Genomic DNA, 22,052 nt, shown 5'->3' with positions numbered 1-22,052 from the left:
TAGAACGGATAAAAGGAAGTACTTCTTCACCCAAAGAGTGATTAACACATGGAATTCACTGCCACAGGAAGTGGTGGGTGCTACAAGCATGGACGGCTTCAAAAGGGAATTAGATAAGCATATGGAGCAGAGGTCCATCAGTGGCTATTAGCCACAAGGTATAGATAGGGGCTCTGGGGCAAGTGATGCTCTGTCTTCTTGATGCTTGGGGGGGGGGTCAACAGTGGGAGGGCTTCTAATGTCCTGGCCCCACTGGTGGACCTCCTGATGGCACTGGTATTTCTGGCCACTGTGTGATACAGAGTGTTGGACTGGATGGGCCTTTGGCCTGATCCAACATTGGTGTCTGTTATGTTCTTATGTTCTTAAGTTTTATTCACAGCACCACATTACTGTGGAGGCTCACAGCTGTGGCTGACAGGGAAAAAAAAAAGACATAGTTTTCCCAGAAACAAACCCTCTCAGAAATAATCCTGTCTCTTCCCCTCTCCATACCAGTAGCAGCGTTAAGAAAATGTAGAAATTGCCTCTTGACAGTCCAGGAAACTGTGCTGGAAGTGTATCAGAGGCAGCAGATAGTGACAGCACAACAGTCGGTTGAGGAAAGCAGAAGAAATGAACTAACAGCTGTATACTAGTGGGCATGAGAGAGGCTGGGACTTTCCTTTAATCTATTTATTTATTTATTCCATTCATACCCCGCCGTCCCTGCGAACAGGCTCAGGGGCGGCTTACTTACATTTGACTTTTAGAAAACAATAAACATGTTGTTGTTTAGTCAGTCGAACAAAAGAGATCATCAAGAAAACCAGAACTCTAGGGCACAACCAGCACCATCCAGATAGACTGAAAATAAGTTGTATAATCATAGTAACCTTACAGATGTGAAGGAGAAGAGTAAGAAGTAAAGCACTATATTGCTAACAGGTCTTCTTGCAAAGACAGCAGCATTATTTTGAGGTGGACTTAAGGCTCAGGTTTTTATTTTTCAGAGTAAGTGACATGTATTGACACTTTAATGCTTTAATTATCATTCATCACATTCATATCCGTTAGATCACTATGAGGATAAAACTTCCCTTCAGTCTATCTGAATGGGTCTGCCTTGGCTCTAGACTTCTGGTTGTTCATCATTCTGCTGTGAATTTTCAACCTGCATTCTCTTTCTAAAAGCATTACTATTCTTTAGATTAATATTTTTTTAAAGTACTCCATGAGGTGTTATCTCAAATATTCTGGCACCGCTGCACCCATTTTACAGGCTTCATAACTGACACAGACTGTCTGTGGCCACCCAAGTGAGTGAGTCTATAATTAAGCATACAGTCCTTATAATCTGATCTCTAAAATGCTTAGAACCATTAGCTTCCATGGCATTTGCAGCCAACTATCCTGACTTGGATAGCTCAGGCTAGCCCAATCTCGTCAATGTGGCACACGGCCTATGTTTCAGAAAGTGGGCTCCTGACTGTTGGGGACTGTGGATCTTTTTGATGGATGGTCTCCATGAATGTGACTCTCTGTGACCCACAGAGCGAGCAGTACCACCAGAGCAGCCCTTTGCCTGAGCAGCTTTTCCCAGAGAAAATCGCAAGCACCAAATCTTTATGGGAAGTGCCATTTTCATTGGTAATCCTGTTGTTGGTTCCCCCAGGTCATCATAGAGAAGCTGAAATGTGTATCGGATCTCTTTTCTGGATTTGTTTGTGAGAATGCTAACCCAAGCCAGCTTCTTAAGTTCATTCTAGTGTGGTGTTCATTCTAGCCTGGCGTGATGGGGTCCATGGGGTCACGACGAGCAGTGTTCCCTCTAAGCTGAGTTAGTGTGAGCTAGCTCACAGTTTTCTAGCCTCTGGCTCACACATTTTTGTCTCAGCTCAGGAAGGATGGCTCCAGAGCAAAGTAATTTATGCAGCAGCCAAATCGCTCGCTCACAACTTTAATGCCAGTAGCTCATAAAGTGGAATTTCTGCTCACAAGACTCCACAGCTCAGAGGGAGCGCTGACGACGAGTCGGACTCGACTGTGCGAGTGAACTATAACAAAAGTGTGGTGTACTGGTTAGAATGTTGGACTAGGATCTGGGAGACCCAGGTTTGAATCCCCGCTTTGCTCGACGGTAGACCTTAGACCAGTCCCTCTTTCTCAAGTGAAATGTATCTCACAAGATTATTGTTGCAAGGCTAAAACACAAGGGGGGGGAGAATGGGGGTATAAATAACCAAATAGCCTTGTTTCTAAGTGGGCGGTATCTGAAGCGATGAGAAGTTGTTCAGAACAATCAGAAGAGTTTTGCTGTGGGTAGACTACTGTTCACACAGCCAGTTAACACTGGAAGGCCTTCTTCCATGCCAGGTGTGCATGAAAGCACATTACAACTCTTCTGATTTTTCTTTCATCCCCTCTAGTTACCTTCAAAACACCAGAAAGATCTTTCTCTGCCCTGTGTAGGAAACATCTGGGAACGGCATGAACAATCCTCTGCTCGCTGGGTTCCTTTTTGGACTACCCAGCTTTAGTTTCATATCCATAAAATGGGAGTATGCTTGTTTGTGACTCTCACTACCCTCTTAAGAGTATTAGGGACCAGAGATATAAGGTTGGGGACAATGTTCCCTCTAAGCTGTGGAGTCTTGTGAGCAAAAATTCCACTTTGTGAGCTATTGGCATTAAAGTTGTGAGCCAGCGATTTGGCCACTGCACAAATTAGTTGGCTCTGGAGCCCTCCTTCCTGAGCGAAGACAAAAATGTGTGAGCCAGAGGCTAAAAAACTGTGAGCTAGCTCACAACAACTCAGCTTAGAGGGAACACTGGTTGGGATATATATATATATATATGTTTTTCCTAAATAAAAACTTCAAGGGCTCTTTTCAGAATGCTTTTAATTCTCTGCATCTGGAATTTTCCAGCTTTCTATTGTCTCTGCACAGAGACTGTTTTTCAGAGCTTCTAAAAGGGGTATTGGACGGTGGGGGGAACACCTGCCTGGATGAATAGAGGCCTCCACATAAAGAAGAGGGAAGCAAAAACTTTAATGAATGCAGATGGTGCCTTTCCCCCCCCCGTGCTTCCCCCCTCCCCAATTGAATCCAGATAGCTAATGGCACTGCTACAGACTGTCATTATTACCTGTAAAATATATTCTAAAAGGAAGCCGTTCTCAAGAGTGCCATTAATGCACAGCATTCATTTATAACAGTAGACTCAGAGAATGGGGAAGAGCTGTCTTATTACCAAGATATGCTCTGCGATGGATTACTGCAACTTAAGTGTATTATACTATAGGGTAGTGCTTGTTTTAAACTGGCTTTGCTGTGTACCTGAGTGATGACAGGAGAGGAAGAATCCTTATTTCCAACGCACACGCTGGCTAGAGGCATGACACGCAGAAATATACCGTCAGCCAACCTGTGCATACAGTAGAATTACACAGCCCAGTTTTTCCTGGACAGCATCTCTGGTTTCAGAGTTTTCCCATTTATTTATTTATTTTTCAGATTTTTACCCCGCCCTCCCGGCCAGAACCTGCTCAGGGTGGCTTACATGAAAGCAGATAGTTACATTAAAAACATAATTACAATTAAAACAAATTATAAAATCATAGTAAAGTGCTAGTAGTTGTTGTTAGTGTTCATATGACAGCAGCAGCCAGTAGCCAGTATACAAAGTCCTTGCTTGGAGTCAGCTCTCAGTGTTCATTTCGAATGTCTTTGCAGGGCTTGCTGTTCTCTAGGCTGTTGACGGCAATTTCCAGAGGCCAGGGCCCTCTCACTTTCAACCAACCGATGTTCTTCATTGATGGTGGCGGCTCCCGAAAGCCTGGTGGAAGAGCTCTGTTTTACAGGCCCTGCGGAACTGTAAGAGGTCCCGCAGGGCCCTGATCTCCTCTGGGAGCTCATTCCACCAGGACAGGGCCGCCACTGAAAAGGCCATGGCCCTGGTCGTCGACAGCCTAGCTTCTTTAAGACCTGGGAGGGCCAGCCGATTCTGGGCCCCTGACCGCAGTGCTCTTTGGGGAACATGTGGGGAAAGGCGGTCCCTTAGGTATGTAGGTCCCATGAAAAAAAAATCCCAGCATTTGGCAAACAGCATCTCCCAGGGGGTTCTTCCATAACATATACCATTTCTGAAATAGGATTAGACCCTGTCTGGGCAAATCTCTGTGCGTCAGTCTTTACAGGGTGGTAAACCTGGGTCTCGCTGGTAGCACTTCTGGAGGGAGCTGACAAGACTCAATACTCCTCCAAACAAAATCCTTGCAAACCTAGAAACCATCATGTCAAATGAAAGATTGCTAGGTTCAAATCCCTGTTCTACCATGGAAGCTGGTAGGGTGACCTGGAGCCAATCTCACTCTAATTTACCTCACAGGACTATTGTGAGGATAAAACAGAGGGAAACAACGGAAGCCACCTTGGATCACAATTCGGGAGAAAAGTAGGGTATAAATGAAGTAAATAAAGATTCAGAAGAGTTAGCTGCATTAGCCTATTGCTGCAAAATAGTAAAAAGCCCAGTAGCACCTTTATGACTAACTAACGTTATTGTAGCATAAGCATTCAAGAACCACAGCTCTCCTTGTCGGATACAAGAAGACACATCTGACGAAGAGAGCTGTGGTTCTCGAAAGCTTATGCTACAATAAAGTTTGTTAGTCTTAAAGGTGCTACTGGGCTTTTTAACTATTTAAAATAAAGATTATAACCTACTATTTTCCTGACAAGCTAGTGTTCTACATGAAGGGGGGGGGGTATATGGCAGAACACCGAGGCATGATCTCTGCAGCTGTGGGAAGTGGTCCAATCCAGCTCAAGATCTACCACCTTGGTGAGAACTAGGCCTAAAGAAGAGCATTCCACACAACCGAGAAGGGATACTTTCTGTACTTTCTTATAGTCTAAAAGTAGCCTGGTTTAAAGTGCTCTCTTCACTTTATCATTTGAGAGCTCCTCCAGAAACAGTAGCTTCCTTCAGTAACAGTAGCTTTACATAGGAAACAGAGGAAACACTATCTCTAGAAAGAGGAACCACCATTAACACGATGTGTTACAATCTCTGATGTTGCCTGTTCTATTTCTACGTCTGCTTGAATAAGGAACAACTGCCATAGATAATGGTTCCATTTCAGTGAGCTATGATAGCCGAAGAATAGATTCTTTTGAACTATGGTGCTGGAGAAGACTCTTGAGAGTCCCCTGGACTGCAAGGAGATCAAATCAGTCAATCCTAAAAGAAATCAACCCTGACTGTTCCCTGGAAGGCCAGATACTGAAACTGAAGCTCAAATACTTTGGCCACCAAATGAGAAGGGAGCACTCACTGGAGAAGACCCTGATGCTGGGAAAGATTGAAGGTCAAAGAAGACGGGGACGGCAAAGGATGAGATGGTTAGACAGTGTCACAGATGCAACGAACATGAAATTGAGCAAACGTCAGAGGACGGCGGAAGACCGGAAGGCCTGGCATGATCTGGTCCATGGGGTCATGAAGAGTCGGAGTCGACTGTGCGACTGAACAACAACAACAACATGATAGCTGGTAGAACAATTCCGTACGTCTGTTTCTCCAAACTGATTTGGGCATTCTGCAAAAATCAATTAACAGACTCTTTTCTAGGCACGGCCACATCACACCGCACATGGGGACTGCATTTCTGAACGTGGCCTAGGATTGCCAACTCCAATTTGCCAACTCCAGGCATGTAGAAGTTTGATACAGGTATCCTAACTAGATATCTGTTGCCTTGTTTGACTGGGGGGGAAAGGATGGCAAATACATTGTGCTTCCAAACATCTCAAAATTCTGCACAGTAATGTTAACTGAACTTTTCTATCAGCAAGCAATTTTATTAGTAATACCCTATTCAAAGAACCTGGATTAACAACAAGAATGTGGGGGATGAAAAAGGGTATACACATTGCTGACTTGTGAGGTACAGAAAACAGGTTCTTATGCATTCCACAAACATGCCACACGAGTGCAGAAACAGATATGGATATAGAACCTTGAGAATCAAAGCTTTCCATACCCCCCACTGTGGCGAACCAAGGGGTGACGTAGGGTTGCCTCATGCCCCCAGCCACTGGCCGGAGAAAGATGGGGGGTAGGGTTGCCAGCTCCAGGTTGGGGAATTCCTGGAACTTTGGGGGTGGAGCCTGGGGAGGACAGGGACATCAGTGTGGTACAATGCCACAGAGTCCACCTTCCAAAGCATCCATTTTCTACAGGGGAGCTGATCTGTGTAGACTGGAGATGAGCTGTAATTCTCGGAGATCCCCACCTAGAGCTCGCAGCCCTAGGCAGCAACCGCTGCCTCCAGAAGCCAGCTGCCTGAGCTCCAGATAGAGCAGGCACAATTGCCAGCAGGTGCAGTAGCCTGCTCTTTGTTAAGGGGTAGGGTTGTGGCTGTCTGAGGGCCCCCACCCAGTGTGGAGTGATGGACAGCTGCCCTAGTTGCCCACTAGTCACAACCCCCTTGCCATAACCTGTTCCCTTGACCCAAAAGGAAAAGGCAGGGTGATAGTGGAGCAGAGAGACCAAATCTGGATTTGGAAAACTTATACAGAGATCACTAATACAGCTTTTACTTTAACTTTAACTTTTACTATTTCCTATCCTTTCAGCCACAGTTTGGTAGGATCCGGGGAAAGGGGGGGGGGACAGATCAATGTCTTGAATATTAAAACTGTTTGAAAACATGTGCAAGAAATTTGGCTGCAGCTCCAACAGTAATAGAGCAACTCCAATATGCTAAGGCTCACATGCCTACCTTCAAGCTGTGCTTGGTGCTCTAGAAATGCGTCTTCCAAACCCCACATGGAGGGAAGGTGACTCAGTGGGGAGAAGCAAGCACCATGACAATGGCTGAATACACTCACTTCTTCATTTAGCATGTTCTGAATCTGTGCGCTATCGCTGAAAATTCGGTAATCCTCCCGGGCTCGTATTAAGCTTTAAGTCAACTCAGAACTGCTTTAACTAAACATTTGCAAACGATGAACAAAAAGCAGGAAGAGCCTACACCATAAACTTAACCCCAGTTTACAAGTCAGAACCTCCACCCAAAGGATCCTGGGAAGAGTAATCTGACAACTGCTCATATAACCCTGCTTTTCCAATGACAAGCTGAGGTGTGCAGGTGACAGAGCTCAGGACTCCAGCTGTTGTAACAATGTAGGGAGGTAACCACATTTCATGAACGAACCTGGTTCAACTCATAAACTCAGGTTTCTTTCACAGTATCTCGTCCCCTTGTGATGAAACTGCAGTTATCGCTCCTCCCCACCATACTAACTAAAGTCAATAAAAATGTCAAGTTGGAAGCCAGTGTTCCCTCTAAGCTGAGTTAGTGTGAGCTAGCTCACAGTTTTTAAGCCTCCGGCTCACACATTTTTGCCTTAGCTCAGGGAGGAGGGCTCCAGAGCAAACTAATTTTTGCAGCAGACAAATTGCTTGATCACAACTTTAAGGCCAGTAGCTCACAAAGTAGAATTTTTGCTCACAAGACTCCACAGCTTAAGAGGAAACATTGGACTTGGAACCCAAAGATCTCTTTGTTTTATCTACTTCATTTATACCCTGCCTTTCTCCCCAGTGGGGACCCAGATTAGTCTATATCCCCCCCCTCCTCGTCTCTATTTTATCCTCACAACAACCCTGTGAGGTAGGTTAAGCTGAGAGTGCGCGACTGGACCAAGGCCACCCAGCAAGCTTCCCTCTAGCCACTACACCACAATGATGGTACTGCCAATGCAAGAAGCCTACCTTGACACTAGAGACAGGCATCACCATTACTGGACCAGATCTTCAGTATCTAACCTACTGCTGTTAATACCAATGCCTCTCTATCCCCATGTGATTTAGCCACAGTGATCCATGCAATGGTACCTCCAGGCTGGATTGCTGTAACTCACTCTGCGCAGGGCTAGCCTTGAGACTGATCCGGAACCTTCAGCTGGTTCAAAATGCAGCTACGTGTGTCCTTACTGGAACATCTGTACGAGCACATATACAACCAGTGCTTCACCAGCTGCGCTGGCTTCCAGTTGAGTACCAGATTAAGTGCATGGTTATGGTATTAACCTTTAAAGCCCCGTATGGTCTGGGACCAGCACATCTGCAAAACCGTCTCTCCCACTATGTCCCCCAAAGTGCCGTGCATTCTTCAGATCAACATCTACCGGTGATCCCCGGCCCAAGAGATGTCCGCTTAACCTTAACCAGAGCCTTTTCGGCTCTGGCTTCGGCCTGATGGAACAGTCTCCCAAGTGACATCAGGGCCCTGCGGGACTTATTACAGTTCTGCAGGGCCTGTAAAAGGGAGATGTTTCACTGGGCCTTTGGCTGAGGCAGCGGATAACAAACTATAACCCCCCCCTTCTCCCACACCTGTTCCACCTGCAGGCACAATTGCAGGCATTACTTCTATATTATTACTGGTGGGAGTTTTGCCACTCATCAAGCTTTCAAACCACCTGAGCACACATTTGATGAGAATTTATATGTAATTTAACCACACTGGAGCCATCTTGCACTTTATATTATGTTATACTGAAATGATTTTATTGTATAATGTTTTGATTTTTAAATCGCTGTATTTACACATATTGTAAACCGCCCTGAGCCCTGCTGGCGGGGGAGGGCAGGATTAAAAATAGAATACATATTTTGAACAAATTGTATAAACACAGGACACGACATTATTTATTGCACAAAAAGGGCATTAAAATGGAGCACAGTGTAAAAGTGACAAAAATCAAACAAAATCCAAGTCATTTGGCAAAGAAAATAGTTGGGACAAAAGTAATCTTCTCAACCATGCACTAAATGGAAAACTTACATATATTTGTACGTATCTACTGAAATAGTGGGGTTTTAACATACCATTGACAAAAGAGGCCGGTCAGTAACATGCAGAACTAAATTCCTTTATTTTTAAAAAAAGAAGAAGCATAAAACTTATTCAGGTTTGAGGAAATCTGCCACACAGTGCAAATCCATTTGCACATTTGTGTTGGTTAACATTTTGACCACAATTTGCATCAGCATCGCAGTTACTATGCTGAGTCCATCTCTCCTAGAGAACAAAAGCAGAGGCTAGACAATCTGACCACAGCTATGCAGCAAGCTAAACAGTATCAGAATATTCTTGTTGTCAAGTATCACAGTGCAATCCCATACAGACTTTCTCCAGCCTAGGCTGAAAGCCGCACCAAAATAGACACGCGGCAGCGGGATCATACAGATCCCGTGAGCTGCCACGCAGTTGCTCCCCAGCACGATCAGATGCTAGGGAGACCGGGGAGAAAGCGACAAGACAGAGACGGAGGCTGCCGAACTGTGCATGTGTGAGCATGCGTAGTTCGGCCAGGGCTCTTGGATGCAGAAGGACACGCCGGCGATCCCACGGCCGCACTTGATGCGGCCGCGCTGGTAAATTCACCTCTGTAGGTGGTTTATTTTAGATGTGGCTTTTCGGCCTGAAGGGCCGGATCGGGGACAGGTGTGCAACGTTTCTCAGATGTTGCGGTGGGATCGCGCCTGATTGCTGTGCCCCCGATCCGGCCCAAAACCTTTCGTGTGACCAGGGCCTTAGAATGGCATACCTCTATATAAGACTGCATAGTAAAGTTTCACCCTTGTACCGAATCTAGACTCACACTTGGAAAAGCAGCTTGCTTGCCACAGCAGAAAGGGAGGTTTTTGCAAACCAGCAGAGAAGAAATCCTTCCCCCACTCCTTATGCACGTGTGTGTTAAGCGCAGTCAAGTTGCTTCTGATTTATGATGACCCTATGGATTAATGTCCTCCCAAAATATCCTATTGTTAGCAGCCTTTCTCAGGTCTTGCAAACTGAGGGCCCTCGTGGCTTCCTTGATGGAGTCAATCCAACCCATGTTGGGTCTTCCTCTGTTTCCTGCTGCCTTCAACTTTCCCTAGCATTATTGTCTTTTCCAGTGAGTTGTGTCTTCTCATAATGCGACCAAGCCTCATTTTAGCTTCCAGGGAGAGTTCAAGCTGATTTGGTCTAGAACCCACCGATTTGTCTTTTTGGCGATCCACGGTACCCATGAAACTCTTCTCCAGCACCGCATTTCAAAGGAATCCACTTTCTTCCTGCCAGCTTTCTTCATTGTCCAACTTTTACACCCATACATAGTAACAGGAAATACTATGGCAAGAATTAACTTGGCCTTGTACTTGCAGCATAATGCGGAATGAGCACAACTGTGGGGCATTTTTTGTGAGCCCCTCAATTTTGCGGACTGACTTACAAGCCTGACCAAAATATATCCTGAAAGTATAGCCATAGACCAACAGAGGGAAATGAAGTGGCCTGCATGTGTTTTGTGCTCAGATAGTTAAAATATAAGGCAATCCTAAACACATTTCCCGAGAAGTAAATTCCACTAGGGTCAAGAGCACTAATTTATTTATTTATTTATTTATTAGTTTGATTTATATCCCGCCCTCCCAAAGGCTCAGGGTGGCTCACATGCGGCAAAGCCGAGTGCAAAATACAATACAGTATATAATAAATAAAACATTTAAAATCACAATAAAACCTTCCAATAATACGGTGCTATACCTATATTAATCATCCAAGATGGTGACAACCCCCCCCCCCCAGGTTTAAGACCCAGCTGTCTCAGAAGTCTATTAATATTGTTTATGAGTATGTTTATTAGTTTTTATTGTAAAAATATTTGGTCTAAATTATCTTGTAATTATATGTAACGTGTTTTATAGTAGCTGTCTGTACGTTTGGCTTAAGAACTCTTCTTGCAGGCCCTGCGGAACTGCATAAGGTCCCGCAGGGCCCGGATCTCCTCTGGGAGCTCATTCCACCAGGTAGGAGCCGCCACCGAAAATGCCCTGGCCCTAGTAGAGGCAAACCTAATCTCTCGGGGACCTGGCACTCCCAGGAGATGGAGCTTCCCCGATCGTAGTGCTCTTGAGGGAACATATGGGAAGAGACGGTCCTTCAGGTAAGCTGGACCCTGGCCATTCAGGGCTTTAAAGGTGAGAACCAGCACTTTGAAGTGAATCCGGTATGCTATCGGCAGGCAGCCACCTTTAACAGTGCCTCTCTGCAGAAAAGGAAGAGGGCCTATATTCAGTCTCCCCCCCCCAAGCAATTAGCACTTTCAAAGCTGACTACTCAACTATCTATTCTATTACATGAGTTGGGAGCTATGCACAGTGGAACCGAATCCTGAAAAGGCAGCTTGGCACGCATGCCAACTTTTTCTTTTTATTGCGTACACACAGGACGTAATCCTGCAAGCTGATTTGCACAAGGAAGCCTACTTACACAGAGACACAAGCAAATTGCCCTTGCTGATTAAAGCCATGGCATTTTGAGATAGGAATCAATTAAGAGGCTAAAAGCCTTATGTTACGTTAAACACTGTTTATAAAAAGTTCCTCCTCTAGGAAAAGAGGATCAGTGTGCTTCTCTTTCTTCCTAGCCCCTCCAGCAGAGCTTTCGATCATCTACTGACAGAAGCAAGAAATTTGATTTGCTGGTCTTAACAGTGCCACTGGACTCAAAACTTTGCTCTGTTGCTTCACACCAACGCGGCTACCCACCTGAATCTATGAAGTGCCCGTGTGCATACTGTCTGTACTATCATCTTTGGAAAAACATACAAGTACTGGACAATTAGTTCCTGTCAGAACTGATATATCTGAATAATACATACAATCCAAAAGCGTTATGTTCCTCCAAGTCAGAGTTCTTCTCCCTACTGTTTTTTTTTTTAAAACTATATTACAAAAAAAAAAATTTTCTCACAACCAGGACAAAACATGCTAGGTAGGAGGAAAGGATATTGCCTTCCAAAATCATACAGGGAGAAACTGCACAAAGACCAAGGCCCTTGATTTATGTCACCTCCTAAATTATACACAGCAAGGTAGCCAAGCTGCTCCCCCCACCACTGGTGTTCCCTCTAAGCTGAGTTAGTGTGAGCTAGCTCACAATTTTTTAGCCTCCAGCTCACAGATTTTTGTCTTAGCTCAGGAAGGGATGGCTCCAGAGTAGACTAATTCATGCAGCAGCCAAATCGCTCGCTCACCACTTGAATGCCAGCAGCTCACCAAGTAGAATTTTTGCTCACAAGACTCCACGGCTTAGAGGGAGCATCCAACCCACACTGCCCAACCCCCCCCCCCAACTGTGCCAGTATGCCTTTTGCCAGAAGGTGAAGTTGCCACTCGCGTGAATCACAGAGGAGTTGAGAAGATAAAACTGGACATCAAATCAGAATCCCAAACATAAGAACTCAAAGACGTCCGGGGGGGGGGGAATAATCTGAACATTTCTCAAAAACATGACACAGACCACTGGCCAAACCCCATGCCTCCCATCCACACTTGATCTTATCCAGGCTGCGTTTTCCTTCAGAACCACATTTATAGCCCCTGGTTCCCACCCAAAGAAGATACACAACAATCAACATACATCGTATCACTGCAAAATTTCAACTTGATATTGGCCAGTTGGGGGTGGTGAATTTAAGGGGAATTCCTTAAGGTGTGTGTGTGGGGGGGGGAGAATACTCTTGGTACTTTTAAAAAATGGTCGCCGTGCACTTGGAATAGAACCAGAGATAAATAAATTTTGTACACTCCTACAGAGGGAAGGGAGAAGCTATGACAACTTCCAGGAACGAAAGGCCCTCCCCCAAGGAGTAATCCAACTTTATCAGAAGCAACCGGGGTTTAAAAAATAATAATAATGCCTGAATTCATCGTCTCCCACCCCTTAATCTGACAGTAACTCAAGAGAATTGTTCTCTTTCGCTCACTGGCTCCCCTTCATAGCCCCACAGAGACCATTCTCGGCCGGTGCCTACTCAGCAGAACGCAGTCCCAACACCAGCCAGCTACCATTTTAGAAGGTGAACACGGAACCCCAGCGGGGGGGAACCCGAAGAGCAAAAATTCTACCAGACACGTTAAAAAAACCAGCATGAACAGACTCCCCACCCACCCCCCAACTAGCCCCTCCAGAACAAATGCAGCTCAGAGAACCGAAGAGCACTCAGAGTCCGACACCCAGGTTTTAAACCAGCAGATCAGACTGCCACAGTGGCGGTTTGGGGCTAAAATGCACAACGCTCTTGGGATTCCGTTTAAACCTTTGCCTATTTGGGGGCAAGAGTTTTGTGGAGGGGGAGACCCAAAAGCAGCCTTTGGTTTTTAGCCGTTCGAGGAGATGCTTGCGATTCGTTTTTTGTAACAAACCGATCCTGGGAAAGGAAGAGCAAAACTTTCGGGATGCAAAGGAAGAGCCGGAGCCGAGGCAGAAGCGAACACCACAGGCAGGAGAAAAGGTGGGCGAACAGGAAGGAGGAAACGACAATGTCTGTTTTTAAAAAAAAAGATATACTGATGTATTTTTTAAAAAGCCTCACTTACCTTGACTGGGCAGCCATCGTGCGACGCTTAGCAAGCCAGGTGCCTCCTGTCCATCAGTCCGCCTCGCCCCTCCTGCCCCCCAAAAACTTCTCTTCCATTTGCTTTCAGGCGTCCTGGGGTCCCTCGCGCCTCTCTCGCGGCCTGCTCGGAAATATCACTTTTGATTTAAAAAAGGGAAAAGGGCAGCCTCGTCTTCCCCGCAGGCTCCCCGAGCCCGAGCTCCTTCCCTTTCCCCAGCTGAGTCCCACACACTAATTTTGATAGACATCCGGGCACCAGAGGGCCTCCTCCAGTCCGGCTGGCTGCACTGCAAACCTGCAGAGAGGCGCGGCTGCTCTGGGCTCCTGCAGCTCCACAGGTAAGCCGAGTCCAGCGCACATTTCTCTCCTGACAGCAAGTCTGTCTGTCTGTCTGTCTGTCCCTCTCTCTCTCCCCCTCCCCCACTTCCAAGAAACACCCCACGCTGCAGCCAGAAAACGCGCGTCGACCGTGCAATTCAGACGACACGAGGATTTATAAAGATTTTAAGGATTTTTTTTTTTTGCATTGGGGGGAGTCCTCTCCCTGCACCGTGCACTTTTTAAAAACACAATTGCATTTTTTTTCCTCCCCCCCCCCATAAAGTTTGCATGGTACAACCCGTCTCCTTAAATGGACATGTTGTTCTGTCAAGGGCGAGAAAAGTGGAGGATTGGCTAAGAAAAAAGGGACAAGCCGGAGCGACGAGCCTATCACAGCGGCAACGCACAGGAGTGTTCCCAGACTAGACGCCCCGCCTCGCCGTATGGGGGGAGGGGGAGCGGAGGAGAAACCCTGCCGGTGCCAAAAGCCTTAACAATGTACAAACACGCACCAGCCGGTACACGGAGTTCTCAGCCGCCTGGCACTTGGCATGCAATTATGTCTGTTCCACTGGAGCGCCTGGATGGGGGCTGCACAAGATAAAGAGGCGGCGGCGGCGGCAGCAGCATGGAAAGATACCGCAAACTTTGCCACAGAATGAAGCCTCGGCCAGCTGTTCTTTCAGATTTATTGCAGGCGGCGGAGGGGAGGGCGGGAATGCCGCGTTTGCACCCAGCGGAGGAGGTCTTTTTTTGGTTGCGCCCCCATCCTAATCAGTTTGCAACTTGGGTTCAGGGTGTCCCGGGGAGACAGCTGTCCCTGGTCGTCTCCGGTGCAAGGGAGGTGCATTGCTTCCGATGCCAGTCTCCAGGTGGGACCTGGGGATCCCCAGGAATTACAACTTATCGTCAGACTAAGGAGATCCGTTCCCCTGGAGAAAATAGATACTTTGAAGGGTGGACTCTATGGCATTGTACCCCAGCGAGGACCCTGTCCCCCCCCCAGGCTCTACCCCCAAATCGCCAGGAGTTTCCTAACCTGTATCTGGCAACCTTACCCCCACCCATCCCCCCTCCACTGGGCAGTGGGGACCTGGCGACCCTTACAAGAGAAAGCGTTGTGGGTAAACTTGGGTAAGACCTCCTCCATCTGGAATGCTTCCCCATATCATCTTACAAGACCCCGTGATTCCTTAGGGCAGTGTAGATACCACTGAGGGCATATATTATGTGCACAGAGGCAAGGGGCGGGGCGGGGTTGCAACCAATGTTCCCTCTAAGCTGTGGAGTCTTGTGAACAAAAATTCTACTTTGTGAGCTACTGGCATTAAAGTTGTGAGCAAGGGATCTGGCTACTGCATAAATTAGTTGGCTCTGGGGCCATCCTTCCTGAGCTAAAACAAAAATGTGTGAGCCAGAGGCTAAAAAACTGTGAGCTAGCTCACACTAACTCAGCTTAGAGGGAACACTGGTTGCAACCAGTGACCGTGACACATGCATCCATGTGATCTGCTAAAAGTCTGCAGAATCCTGTAGAAGCAAATGTGCAGGGGCTATTCCACAGTCAATCAGGACCACTGGGGGGGGGGAGTCTCAGTCGTAAAATATAGCTACATTGCATTTGAGTAACCGTCTCCTCCCATACATTTAAGTCCCTGTCATCTTCTGCCCAAGCCCTGGCGCCTCTGTGCCCCTATTAGCAGGGTTGAGATGGGGCTGCAAACAAAGAGAGGGTTTTATTCAACCTTTGCAGCCCGCCTTCAGCATGCCCTCCCCCTAGGGCTTGCCTGGTGCCTGTCTTTTTTTATTAGAAAAGGTGTATACCACCCCTCCAGAGACCTGATGGAGGCCGCTAAGGAAATGGGTCTTTGAGCCTGGATCTTTCCAGTTTGAGGCTGATACTCTAATGATCAGAGTATAAGCCTCTAGAATGGGGGATATACAGACTATATTTCCCTGGTTCCTACAATACAACCAGAGTATCTTGGTTTTGAGGTTCTCTTAACTTGGCCGTGGAAAACACAATTTTATTTATCTATGTTAAGAACAGTAGAAAAGCCAATGTTGGATCAGACCAACAGCCCCTCCAGTCCACGCTCTGTCACACAGTGGACAAAAATACCAGGTGCCATCAGGAGGTCCAGCAGTGGGGCCAGGACTCCAGAAGCCCTCCCACTGTTGACCCCCCCCCCAAGCACCAAGAATACAGAGCATCACTTGCCCCAGACTGAGAGTTCCTATCTATACCTTGTGGCTAATAGCCACCGATAGACCTCTGCTCCATATGCTTATCTAAATCCCTCTTTATTTATAGGCCACCTTTCCTGGTAGAACTCAAGGACAGAATAAGTCAATACACTCAGCAGGGTTTTCTATGCAGGCAACAGAGTAGCGCTGTACAAAAAGGCTTCACTAAATTACTTGGATAAATTATTGGGGACTGTGGACTGTACTACTATGTATCTATCGTTTGCTGTGAGTTGGATCCCATTGTGTAATTCTGCATCATTTTTTTGTATCATGTTAAAACTTCTGCTTTGCCTCAGTTCTGTTTTTTAGACTTCTGGTTGGTCCTGTAACCGAAATCCTATTTCGTTGTTGATCGACTCTCCCAACTTGTCGATTGTCCTGACTCATTCTGTAAGTCCCAGTGAGAAAGGTGGGCTTTAAATAACGCTAATGGAATGAATAAATATCCAATAGAGAATGCAATAAGATTTGGCTTGTTAAAGAAACATATTTGGAACCAACCAGAGATCAACCAAGGACCTGCTCTTTAAAGTTGATTTGACGCTTAAGGACATAAGAGAAGCCATGTTGTATCAGGCTGATGGCCCGTCCAGTCCAACGCTCTGTGTCACACAGTGGCCAAAACCCAGGTGCCGTCAGGAGGTACACCAGCCAGACCAGAACTCCAGAAGCCCTCCCACTGTTGCCCCCCAAGCACCAAGAATACACAGCATCACTGCCCCAGACAGAGTGTTCCATCTATATACCTTGTGGCTAATAGCCACTGATGGACCTCTGCTTTAGATGTATAAGAACATAAAGAATTTCTGTTTAGTGTTTTAAGAGACAAAGAAAAAAAATCTGTAAGCGGAGTGTCAAGTGTAAAACACCCTTGATTTAAAAAAACACAGCAGACTTCAAACATATTATCAGTGCCATCCCAATCATAGTCCCAATAGACTTAGAAGGGTGTAACTCTGTTTAGGATAGCACTGTCGGTAAACAGAAGAATAATTTGTAGCATTTTTCACCTGTTCCCCCCCTACACGCTTTTGTTTTTGCAAATTGGTAAGCTTTCTTGTTTGTTGGCCACTATTGGGAACAAAATTACCCTGATCTAGTATAGCAATTGTGGGGGCTTTTTGTGTTTTGACGTGTGTGTGTGTGTGCGCGCGCGCATACACATGCATGCCTGGAAGTCATGGTGAGCTCAGGCAACTCCTACTGGGGCATGGAGGACATTCAGAGAAGTGGCTTGATGGCCTGCCTCTGGCCTCCCAGCCCTGGTATTCTCTGGAGGTCTCCCACTGAAATACTTGCAGGGGTCAGCCCTGCACAGCTTCCAAGATCTGACGAAATTGGGTTGGCTAAGCTATCCAGGTCAGGGCCTAGTTTAGCAATTCTTATTGATAAGTATGAACATTTTACTCTTTGTTTTTTTGTGCTGTAGACTTATGGCGACCCCATAGGTTTTTCAAGGCAACAGACATTCAGCGGTGGTTTCCCACTGCCTGCCTCCACGTCACAACCCTGCTATTCTTTGGAGGTCTCCTATCCAAATAAATAGCCAGGGCCGACCCTGCTTAGCTTCCAAGATCTGATGAGATTGGGCTAGCTCGCCTGGGCCATCTAAGTCAGGGGTTTTATGCACTCCTGTAGCGCATTTAAATTTAAGCTACTTTTTTTTGTCTTTGCCTTGTTCACAAAGAGTGTAAGTTGAGGCATTGATTAGGACCAATCTATACATTACCTCTGCAACATAGAAATCACTCACAGCCCTCCTCAGCATTAGAACTAATGAAATGCAGGAGCGTTAACAGATATAAGGAGGGTGAATATTCGAAGTTTTAAAACAGACCAGGATTTCTGGACAGCACTGGAGGCCGTACACCTTTTGCCTTGTGCACACTTGAGTAGAAAAGGTGCCAAAAGTGTATGGGTGAATTTAAATTATCTGGACACACCCTGATGTTCTTTCCAAAGGGGTGTCCAGGCAGCTTGAAACATCACTCCCCCCTCCTCCATTTTATCCTCACAACAACCCTGTGAGGTAGGTTAGGCTGAGAGAGAGGAACTGGCCCAAAGTCACCCAGTCAGCTTCCATGACAGAGTGGGGAATTCGAATCTGGATCTCCCAGATCCTCTTTAAAAGCAAGTGCTTCTTCACATGTATTTTAGAAAGTAAGGAGTGTGACTCGGCTCCCAGAATGCTGTTGATGAGTCTATGCATTTTATCATGTTACAGAATTATGTGTGGCAGCCCCATAGCCAGGAATTATTTCATGAGTTCACTAAATAAATTTAAAATAAATTTAATTAAATTAACCAAACAAGGGAGGGAGTGTGTGGGGGGAGAGGAGGAGTAGCTCCGTACCCTGCTGGCTTTGGGCCAGCACAGCACAACTTAAGCTCTTCCTCCCCTCCACTGCGCCTGCATTACTAGCATCATGTGACCCGTCATGTGGCCCAGGTCACATGATGATGCAAGCAGCGACATCCTCCCACGCCCCCCCCAACACAGGGGAGGGGAGGGAGAGGTTAAGTAGCGCCATGCTGCCCAACTCGTGGGTGTAGAGTTTGGTGTAGAGTTTGGTGTAGTGGTTAAGTGTGCGGACTCTAATCTGGGAGAACCGGGTTTGATTCCCCACTCCTCCACTTGCACCTGCTGATGTGACCTTGGGTCAGTCACAAGCTCTGGCACAGCTGTCCTTGAAAAAGAGCAGTTTGTGTCAGAGTTCTCTCAGCCCCACCCACCTCACAGGGTGTCTGTTGTGGGGAGGGGAAGGGAAAGGAGCTTGTAAGCCGCTCTGAGACTCCTTTGGGTAGTGAAGGGTGGGGTATAAATCCAATCTCCTCTCCTCCTCCAAAGCGAGTCTCTAACCCTCATTCCTTCTGCTCACTCCTCGCCAGCTTTTGCTGCTTCCTCTTGCTGCCAGGGTAAGGGGTGAGCAGAAGGAAGGAGGGTTGCAGAAATTGCTTTGGGGAGGCGCAGCACAGCTTAAAGAAAACGGTAACTGAAATTGGTTGGGTGAAGTATGCAGATTTCATAGGGGGCACTGCAAATTCGATAGGGGGCACCGGCCCCACCACTGGCTACGGGCCTGATGTGGAGGGCTATAAGCATGCTACACATTTCTAGTCCTTATGGATGCAAAGATCAGAAGCCAGAGAGTTGGGGCCAGAGTTTCTATTCCTCATAAAGCTTCTTGCCCTTCCCCATAATTAGCAAAATCAAAGTGAATTTTGCAAAACAATAAGCCCAAATTAAACCCAAATATGCACAAGAAGGAAAACTGTGTGGATTGAGAAAGACAGGGGAGATGTCTCCGATTTTACAGAAATCTGGTTCCCAATCTTGACATATTTTGCCTCACGTGAAATCATTCCTAATAATGCTGAATATCAAAAAAATGCTAACTTGCTGACCTGGCAGTTTATGTCCTTGTTGTTGACTTTTATGGTCCTATGCTGAGGTTATTAGATTACTACCAACCAATATATTCATTATTAGCTATTATCCCCAGTTTAATCTTCTTATCTATTTAACATGCTATTTTGATTTTTTTGTATCCTGTTCATGCAAATTTGTTTTTTCTTTAAATCATTTGTGATTCTATAATAAAATAAATTATTAAAAAAGGAGAGAGAGAGAGATGAAGACGAGTAGACATGTTGGTCTGCCTGTAGCAGTAGAAAAGAGTAAGAGTCCAGTAGCACCTTAAAGGCTAACAAAATTTGTGGCAGGGCATGAGCTTTCGTGAGTCACTGCTCACTTCTTCTGGTACAGCTAGAATGTGAGTCCATCTATCCTGTATATTTGACAGTGGAGTGATTTCAGATGCCAAATGACATTCGCAGGCAAATGACAATAACAGGTGTGATTGGATTAGGTGTGATATGCAGAGAGACAGTAGGCGTGGAGATATCAGCATTGCAAATGAGACAGGAAACCTAGGTCTCCATTCTGTCCAGGTGGTTGCATTGTCTTGAGCTTTGTTTTCAGTTGCAAATGAAGCTCAAGACAATGCATCCACCTGGATTAAATCAAGACCTAGGTTTCCTGTCTCATTACTAATGCTGATTTCTCCAGGACTCTTACTCTTTTCTACTGTGTGGATCAAACAAGTTTGCATAAATTGCACTGGTCAGATAATTTTTTAGGACAAGCATTTAGAAAGCTTTAGCAGAAAACATGGATTATACACTGTCTCGCTTCTATGTTACAAATAATATTTATTTGAAATATTTCTAAACTGCCTTTGTTATTAAAATGGCACCCAAGGTTCTAACAGGATTAAAAATTAATAGGATTTAAACGCGCACACAAAACAAAAATAGCAAATCTAAAACAACCAAAGCTCCAGAACTCTTTTCCCCAGGGGAGATTCTTCTGTCCCCTTCGATTCCCATCTTGCGCCAGAGGGTGAAGACTGTTGTTTCATGTGACATTCCCTCAATGTTCCCTCCTTCCTAACCATTTTTTGTTAATGTTTTGTACCTATTTTAAATTTGATTGTTTTTTAAAATTGTTTTAATTATGTGTGTTTGGGGGGGGTTAATGGTTTTAAAATGTAATTTTACAATGTATATTTTCAATTGTTAGCTGCCGTGTATGTCCTTGTAAGGGCAGAAAGGCAGGATACAAATGTTGTAAATGAATAAATACACTTGCAGTTTAAAGCAGCATATAGGGTTGCCAGCCTCCATGTGGCAGCTGGAGATCTCCTGGGATTACAACTGATCTCTAGCTGACAAAGATCAGTGCCCCTGGAGCAAATGGCTGCTCTGGCAGGTGGACTCTATGGCATTCTACCTGGCTGAGGCCCCTCCCCTAGCTCCGCCCTCCCCAGGCTCCACCACCACCACCACCTCAAAATCTCCAGGTGTTCTCCAACCTGGAGCTGGCAACCCTAAGCAGCAACTTAAAACATACTTAAAATAGCACTAAAAGTAACAGTCTCAATTTAAAACTGATAAGTAAAAGCCCCAATCAATAACCAAAGGAAAAAGACCAGAAATCTAGAGTAAATTAGCATCACATCAGGATGGAAAACAACACAGAGACAGCAAGGTGATGCAAATATCTCACACGTTCCGAATACCCAATATTTACAAGGTTTTAAAGACCCGGGTACAAAGCCAGGGGGAACAGTTCTATGGCTTACCTATGGGATGTTGGAAATTCTTTGCAGTGCTTTTTATTTGAAAGGAATCTCTGTCTAGCTAGTGGAGGGGTTAGAGAGAGTCTGATCATTTCCACTGAGAGGTTGTTCTCCCTCCCCACTCCACATGCGCGCGCACACATATCCCAAATTTCACTTTTTCTGACAACCCAACTATCGTTTCAATTCTAATATCATATCAACTATGCAGGAGCTATCAAAAATGATAAGGCACTGGAAGAACCAGGAGGCAGAAGGAGGAAAAAGTGGAGCAGTCTATCGTACAAATGCCAACAGCCCAAAATAGCCCATCTCTTTCCAATTTCAAGGCAGCACCAGGTGGTGGAGGGAGCCGTCTTCCAGCTGCAGAGAATGGACTGCAAACATAGAATCAGGCATAAAGAATGGGACTTTCTCCCTTTTTCGTCCTGTCATGGAGAAGAAGCTGTTAAAACGGCTGTCAAACTGAAGCGGATTATCCAAAGCCCTAAATGGAGCTGACTGTGTAAAATGAGACTAGAAAACCAGCTCACACAAACATTACGAAACCACATACAGTGACGGGTAGTTTGCAAAGCACCACTGTAATCCTGCAAACGGACACTTCTGCAATATACAAACTCTGAGAAAATGCACACACCTGACATCTGTTGAGATGAGCTCTAATCCATAAAGTTTATGTGAGAATAAAAACAGGGCCGCCAGCCTCCAGTTTATTTTTGTGGCATCAGGCCAAAAGGGCAACCCCTAGAGGAGGAGGAGGAAGCAGCAGCAGTGGAGGAGGAGATTGGCTTTTTAGCCCACGCTTCACTTGGAGTCTCAAAGCGGTTTACAATCTCCTTTCCCTTCCCCACAACAGACACCCTGTGAGGTAGGTGGAGCTGAGAGAGCTCTG

At 45.9% G+C, this 22,052-nt stretch overlaps 1 protein-coding gene across 1 annotated transcript in view; it reads right to left on the bottom strand.

Annotated features, from left to right (window-relative positions):
- The window catches only part of AFF1 (AF4/FMR2 family member 1), a 186,100-nt gene extending 172,282 nt beyond the window's left edge, over positions 1–13,818 (bottom strand). The window contains exon 1 of the mRNA XM_015414549.1: positions 13,426–13,818. Within this exon, the coding sequence (XP_015270035.1) occupies positions 13,426–13,442 (17 nt within the window). The 5' untranslated portion in view covers positions 13,443–13,818. The remainder of the gene's footprint in view (positions 1–13,425) is intronic.
- Between the last annotated feature and the right edge of the window lie 8,234 nt (positions 13,819–22,052).

The sequence above is a fragment of the Gekko japonicus genome, unplaced genomic scaffold, assembly GCF_001447785.1.
Source record: "Gekko japonicus isolate JY-2015 unplaced genomic scaffold, Gekko_japonicus_V1.1 scaffold545, whole genome shotgun sequence".
NCBI lineage: Eukaryota > Metazoa > Chordata > Lepidosauria > Squamata > Gekkonidae > Gekko > Gekko japonicus.
This window is presented reverse-complemented; position numbering and strand designations above follow the sequence as displayed.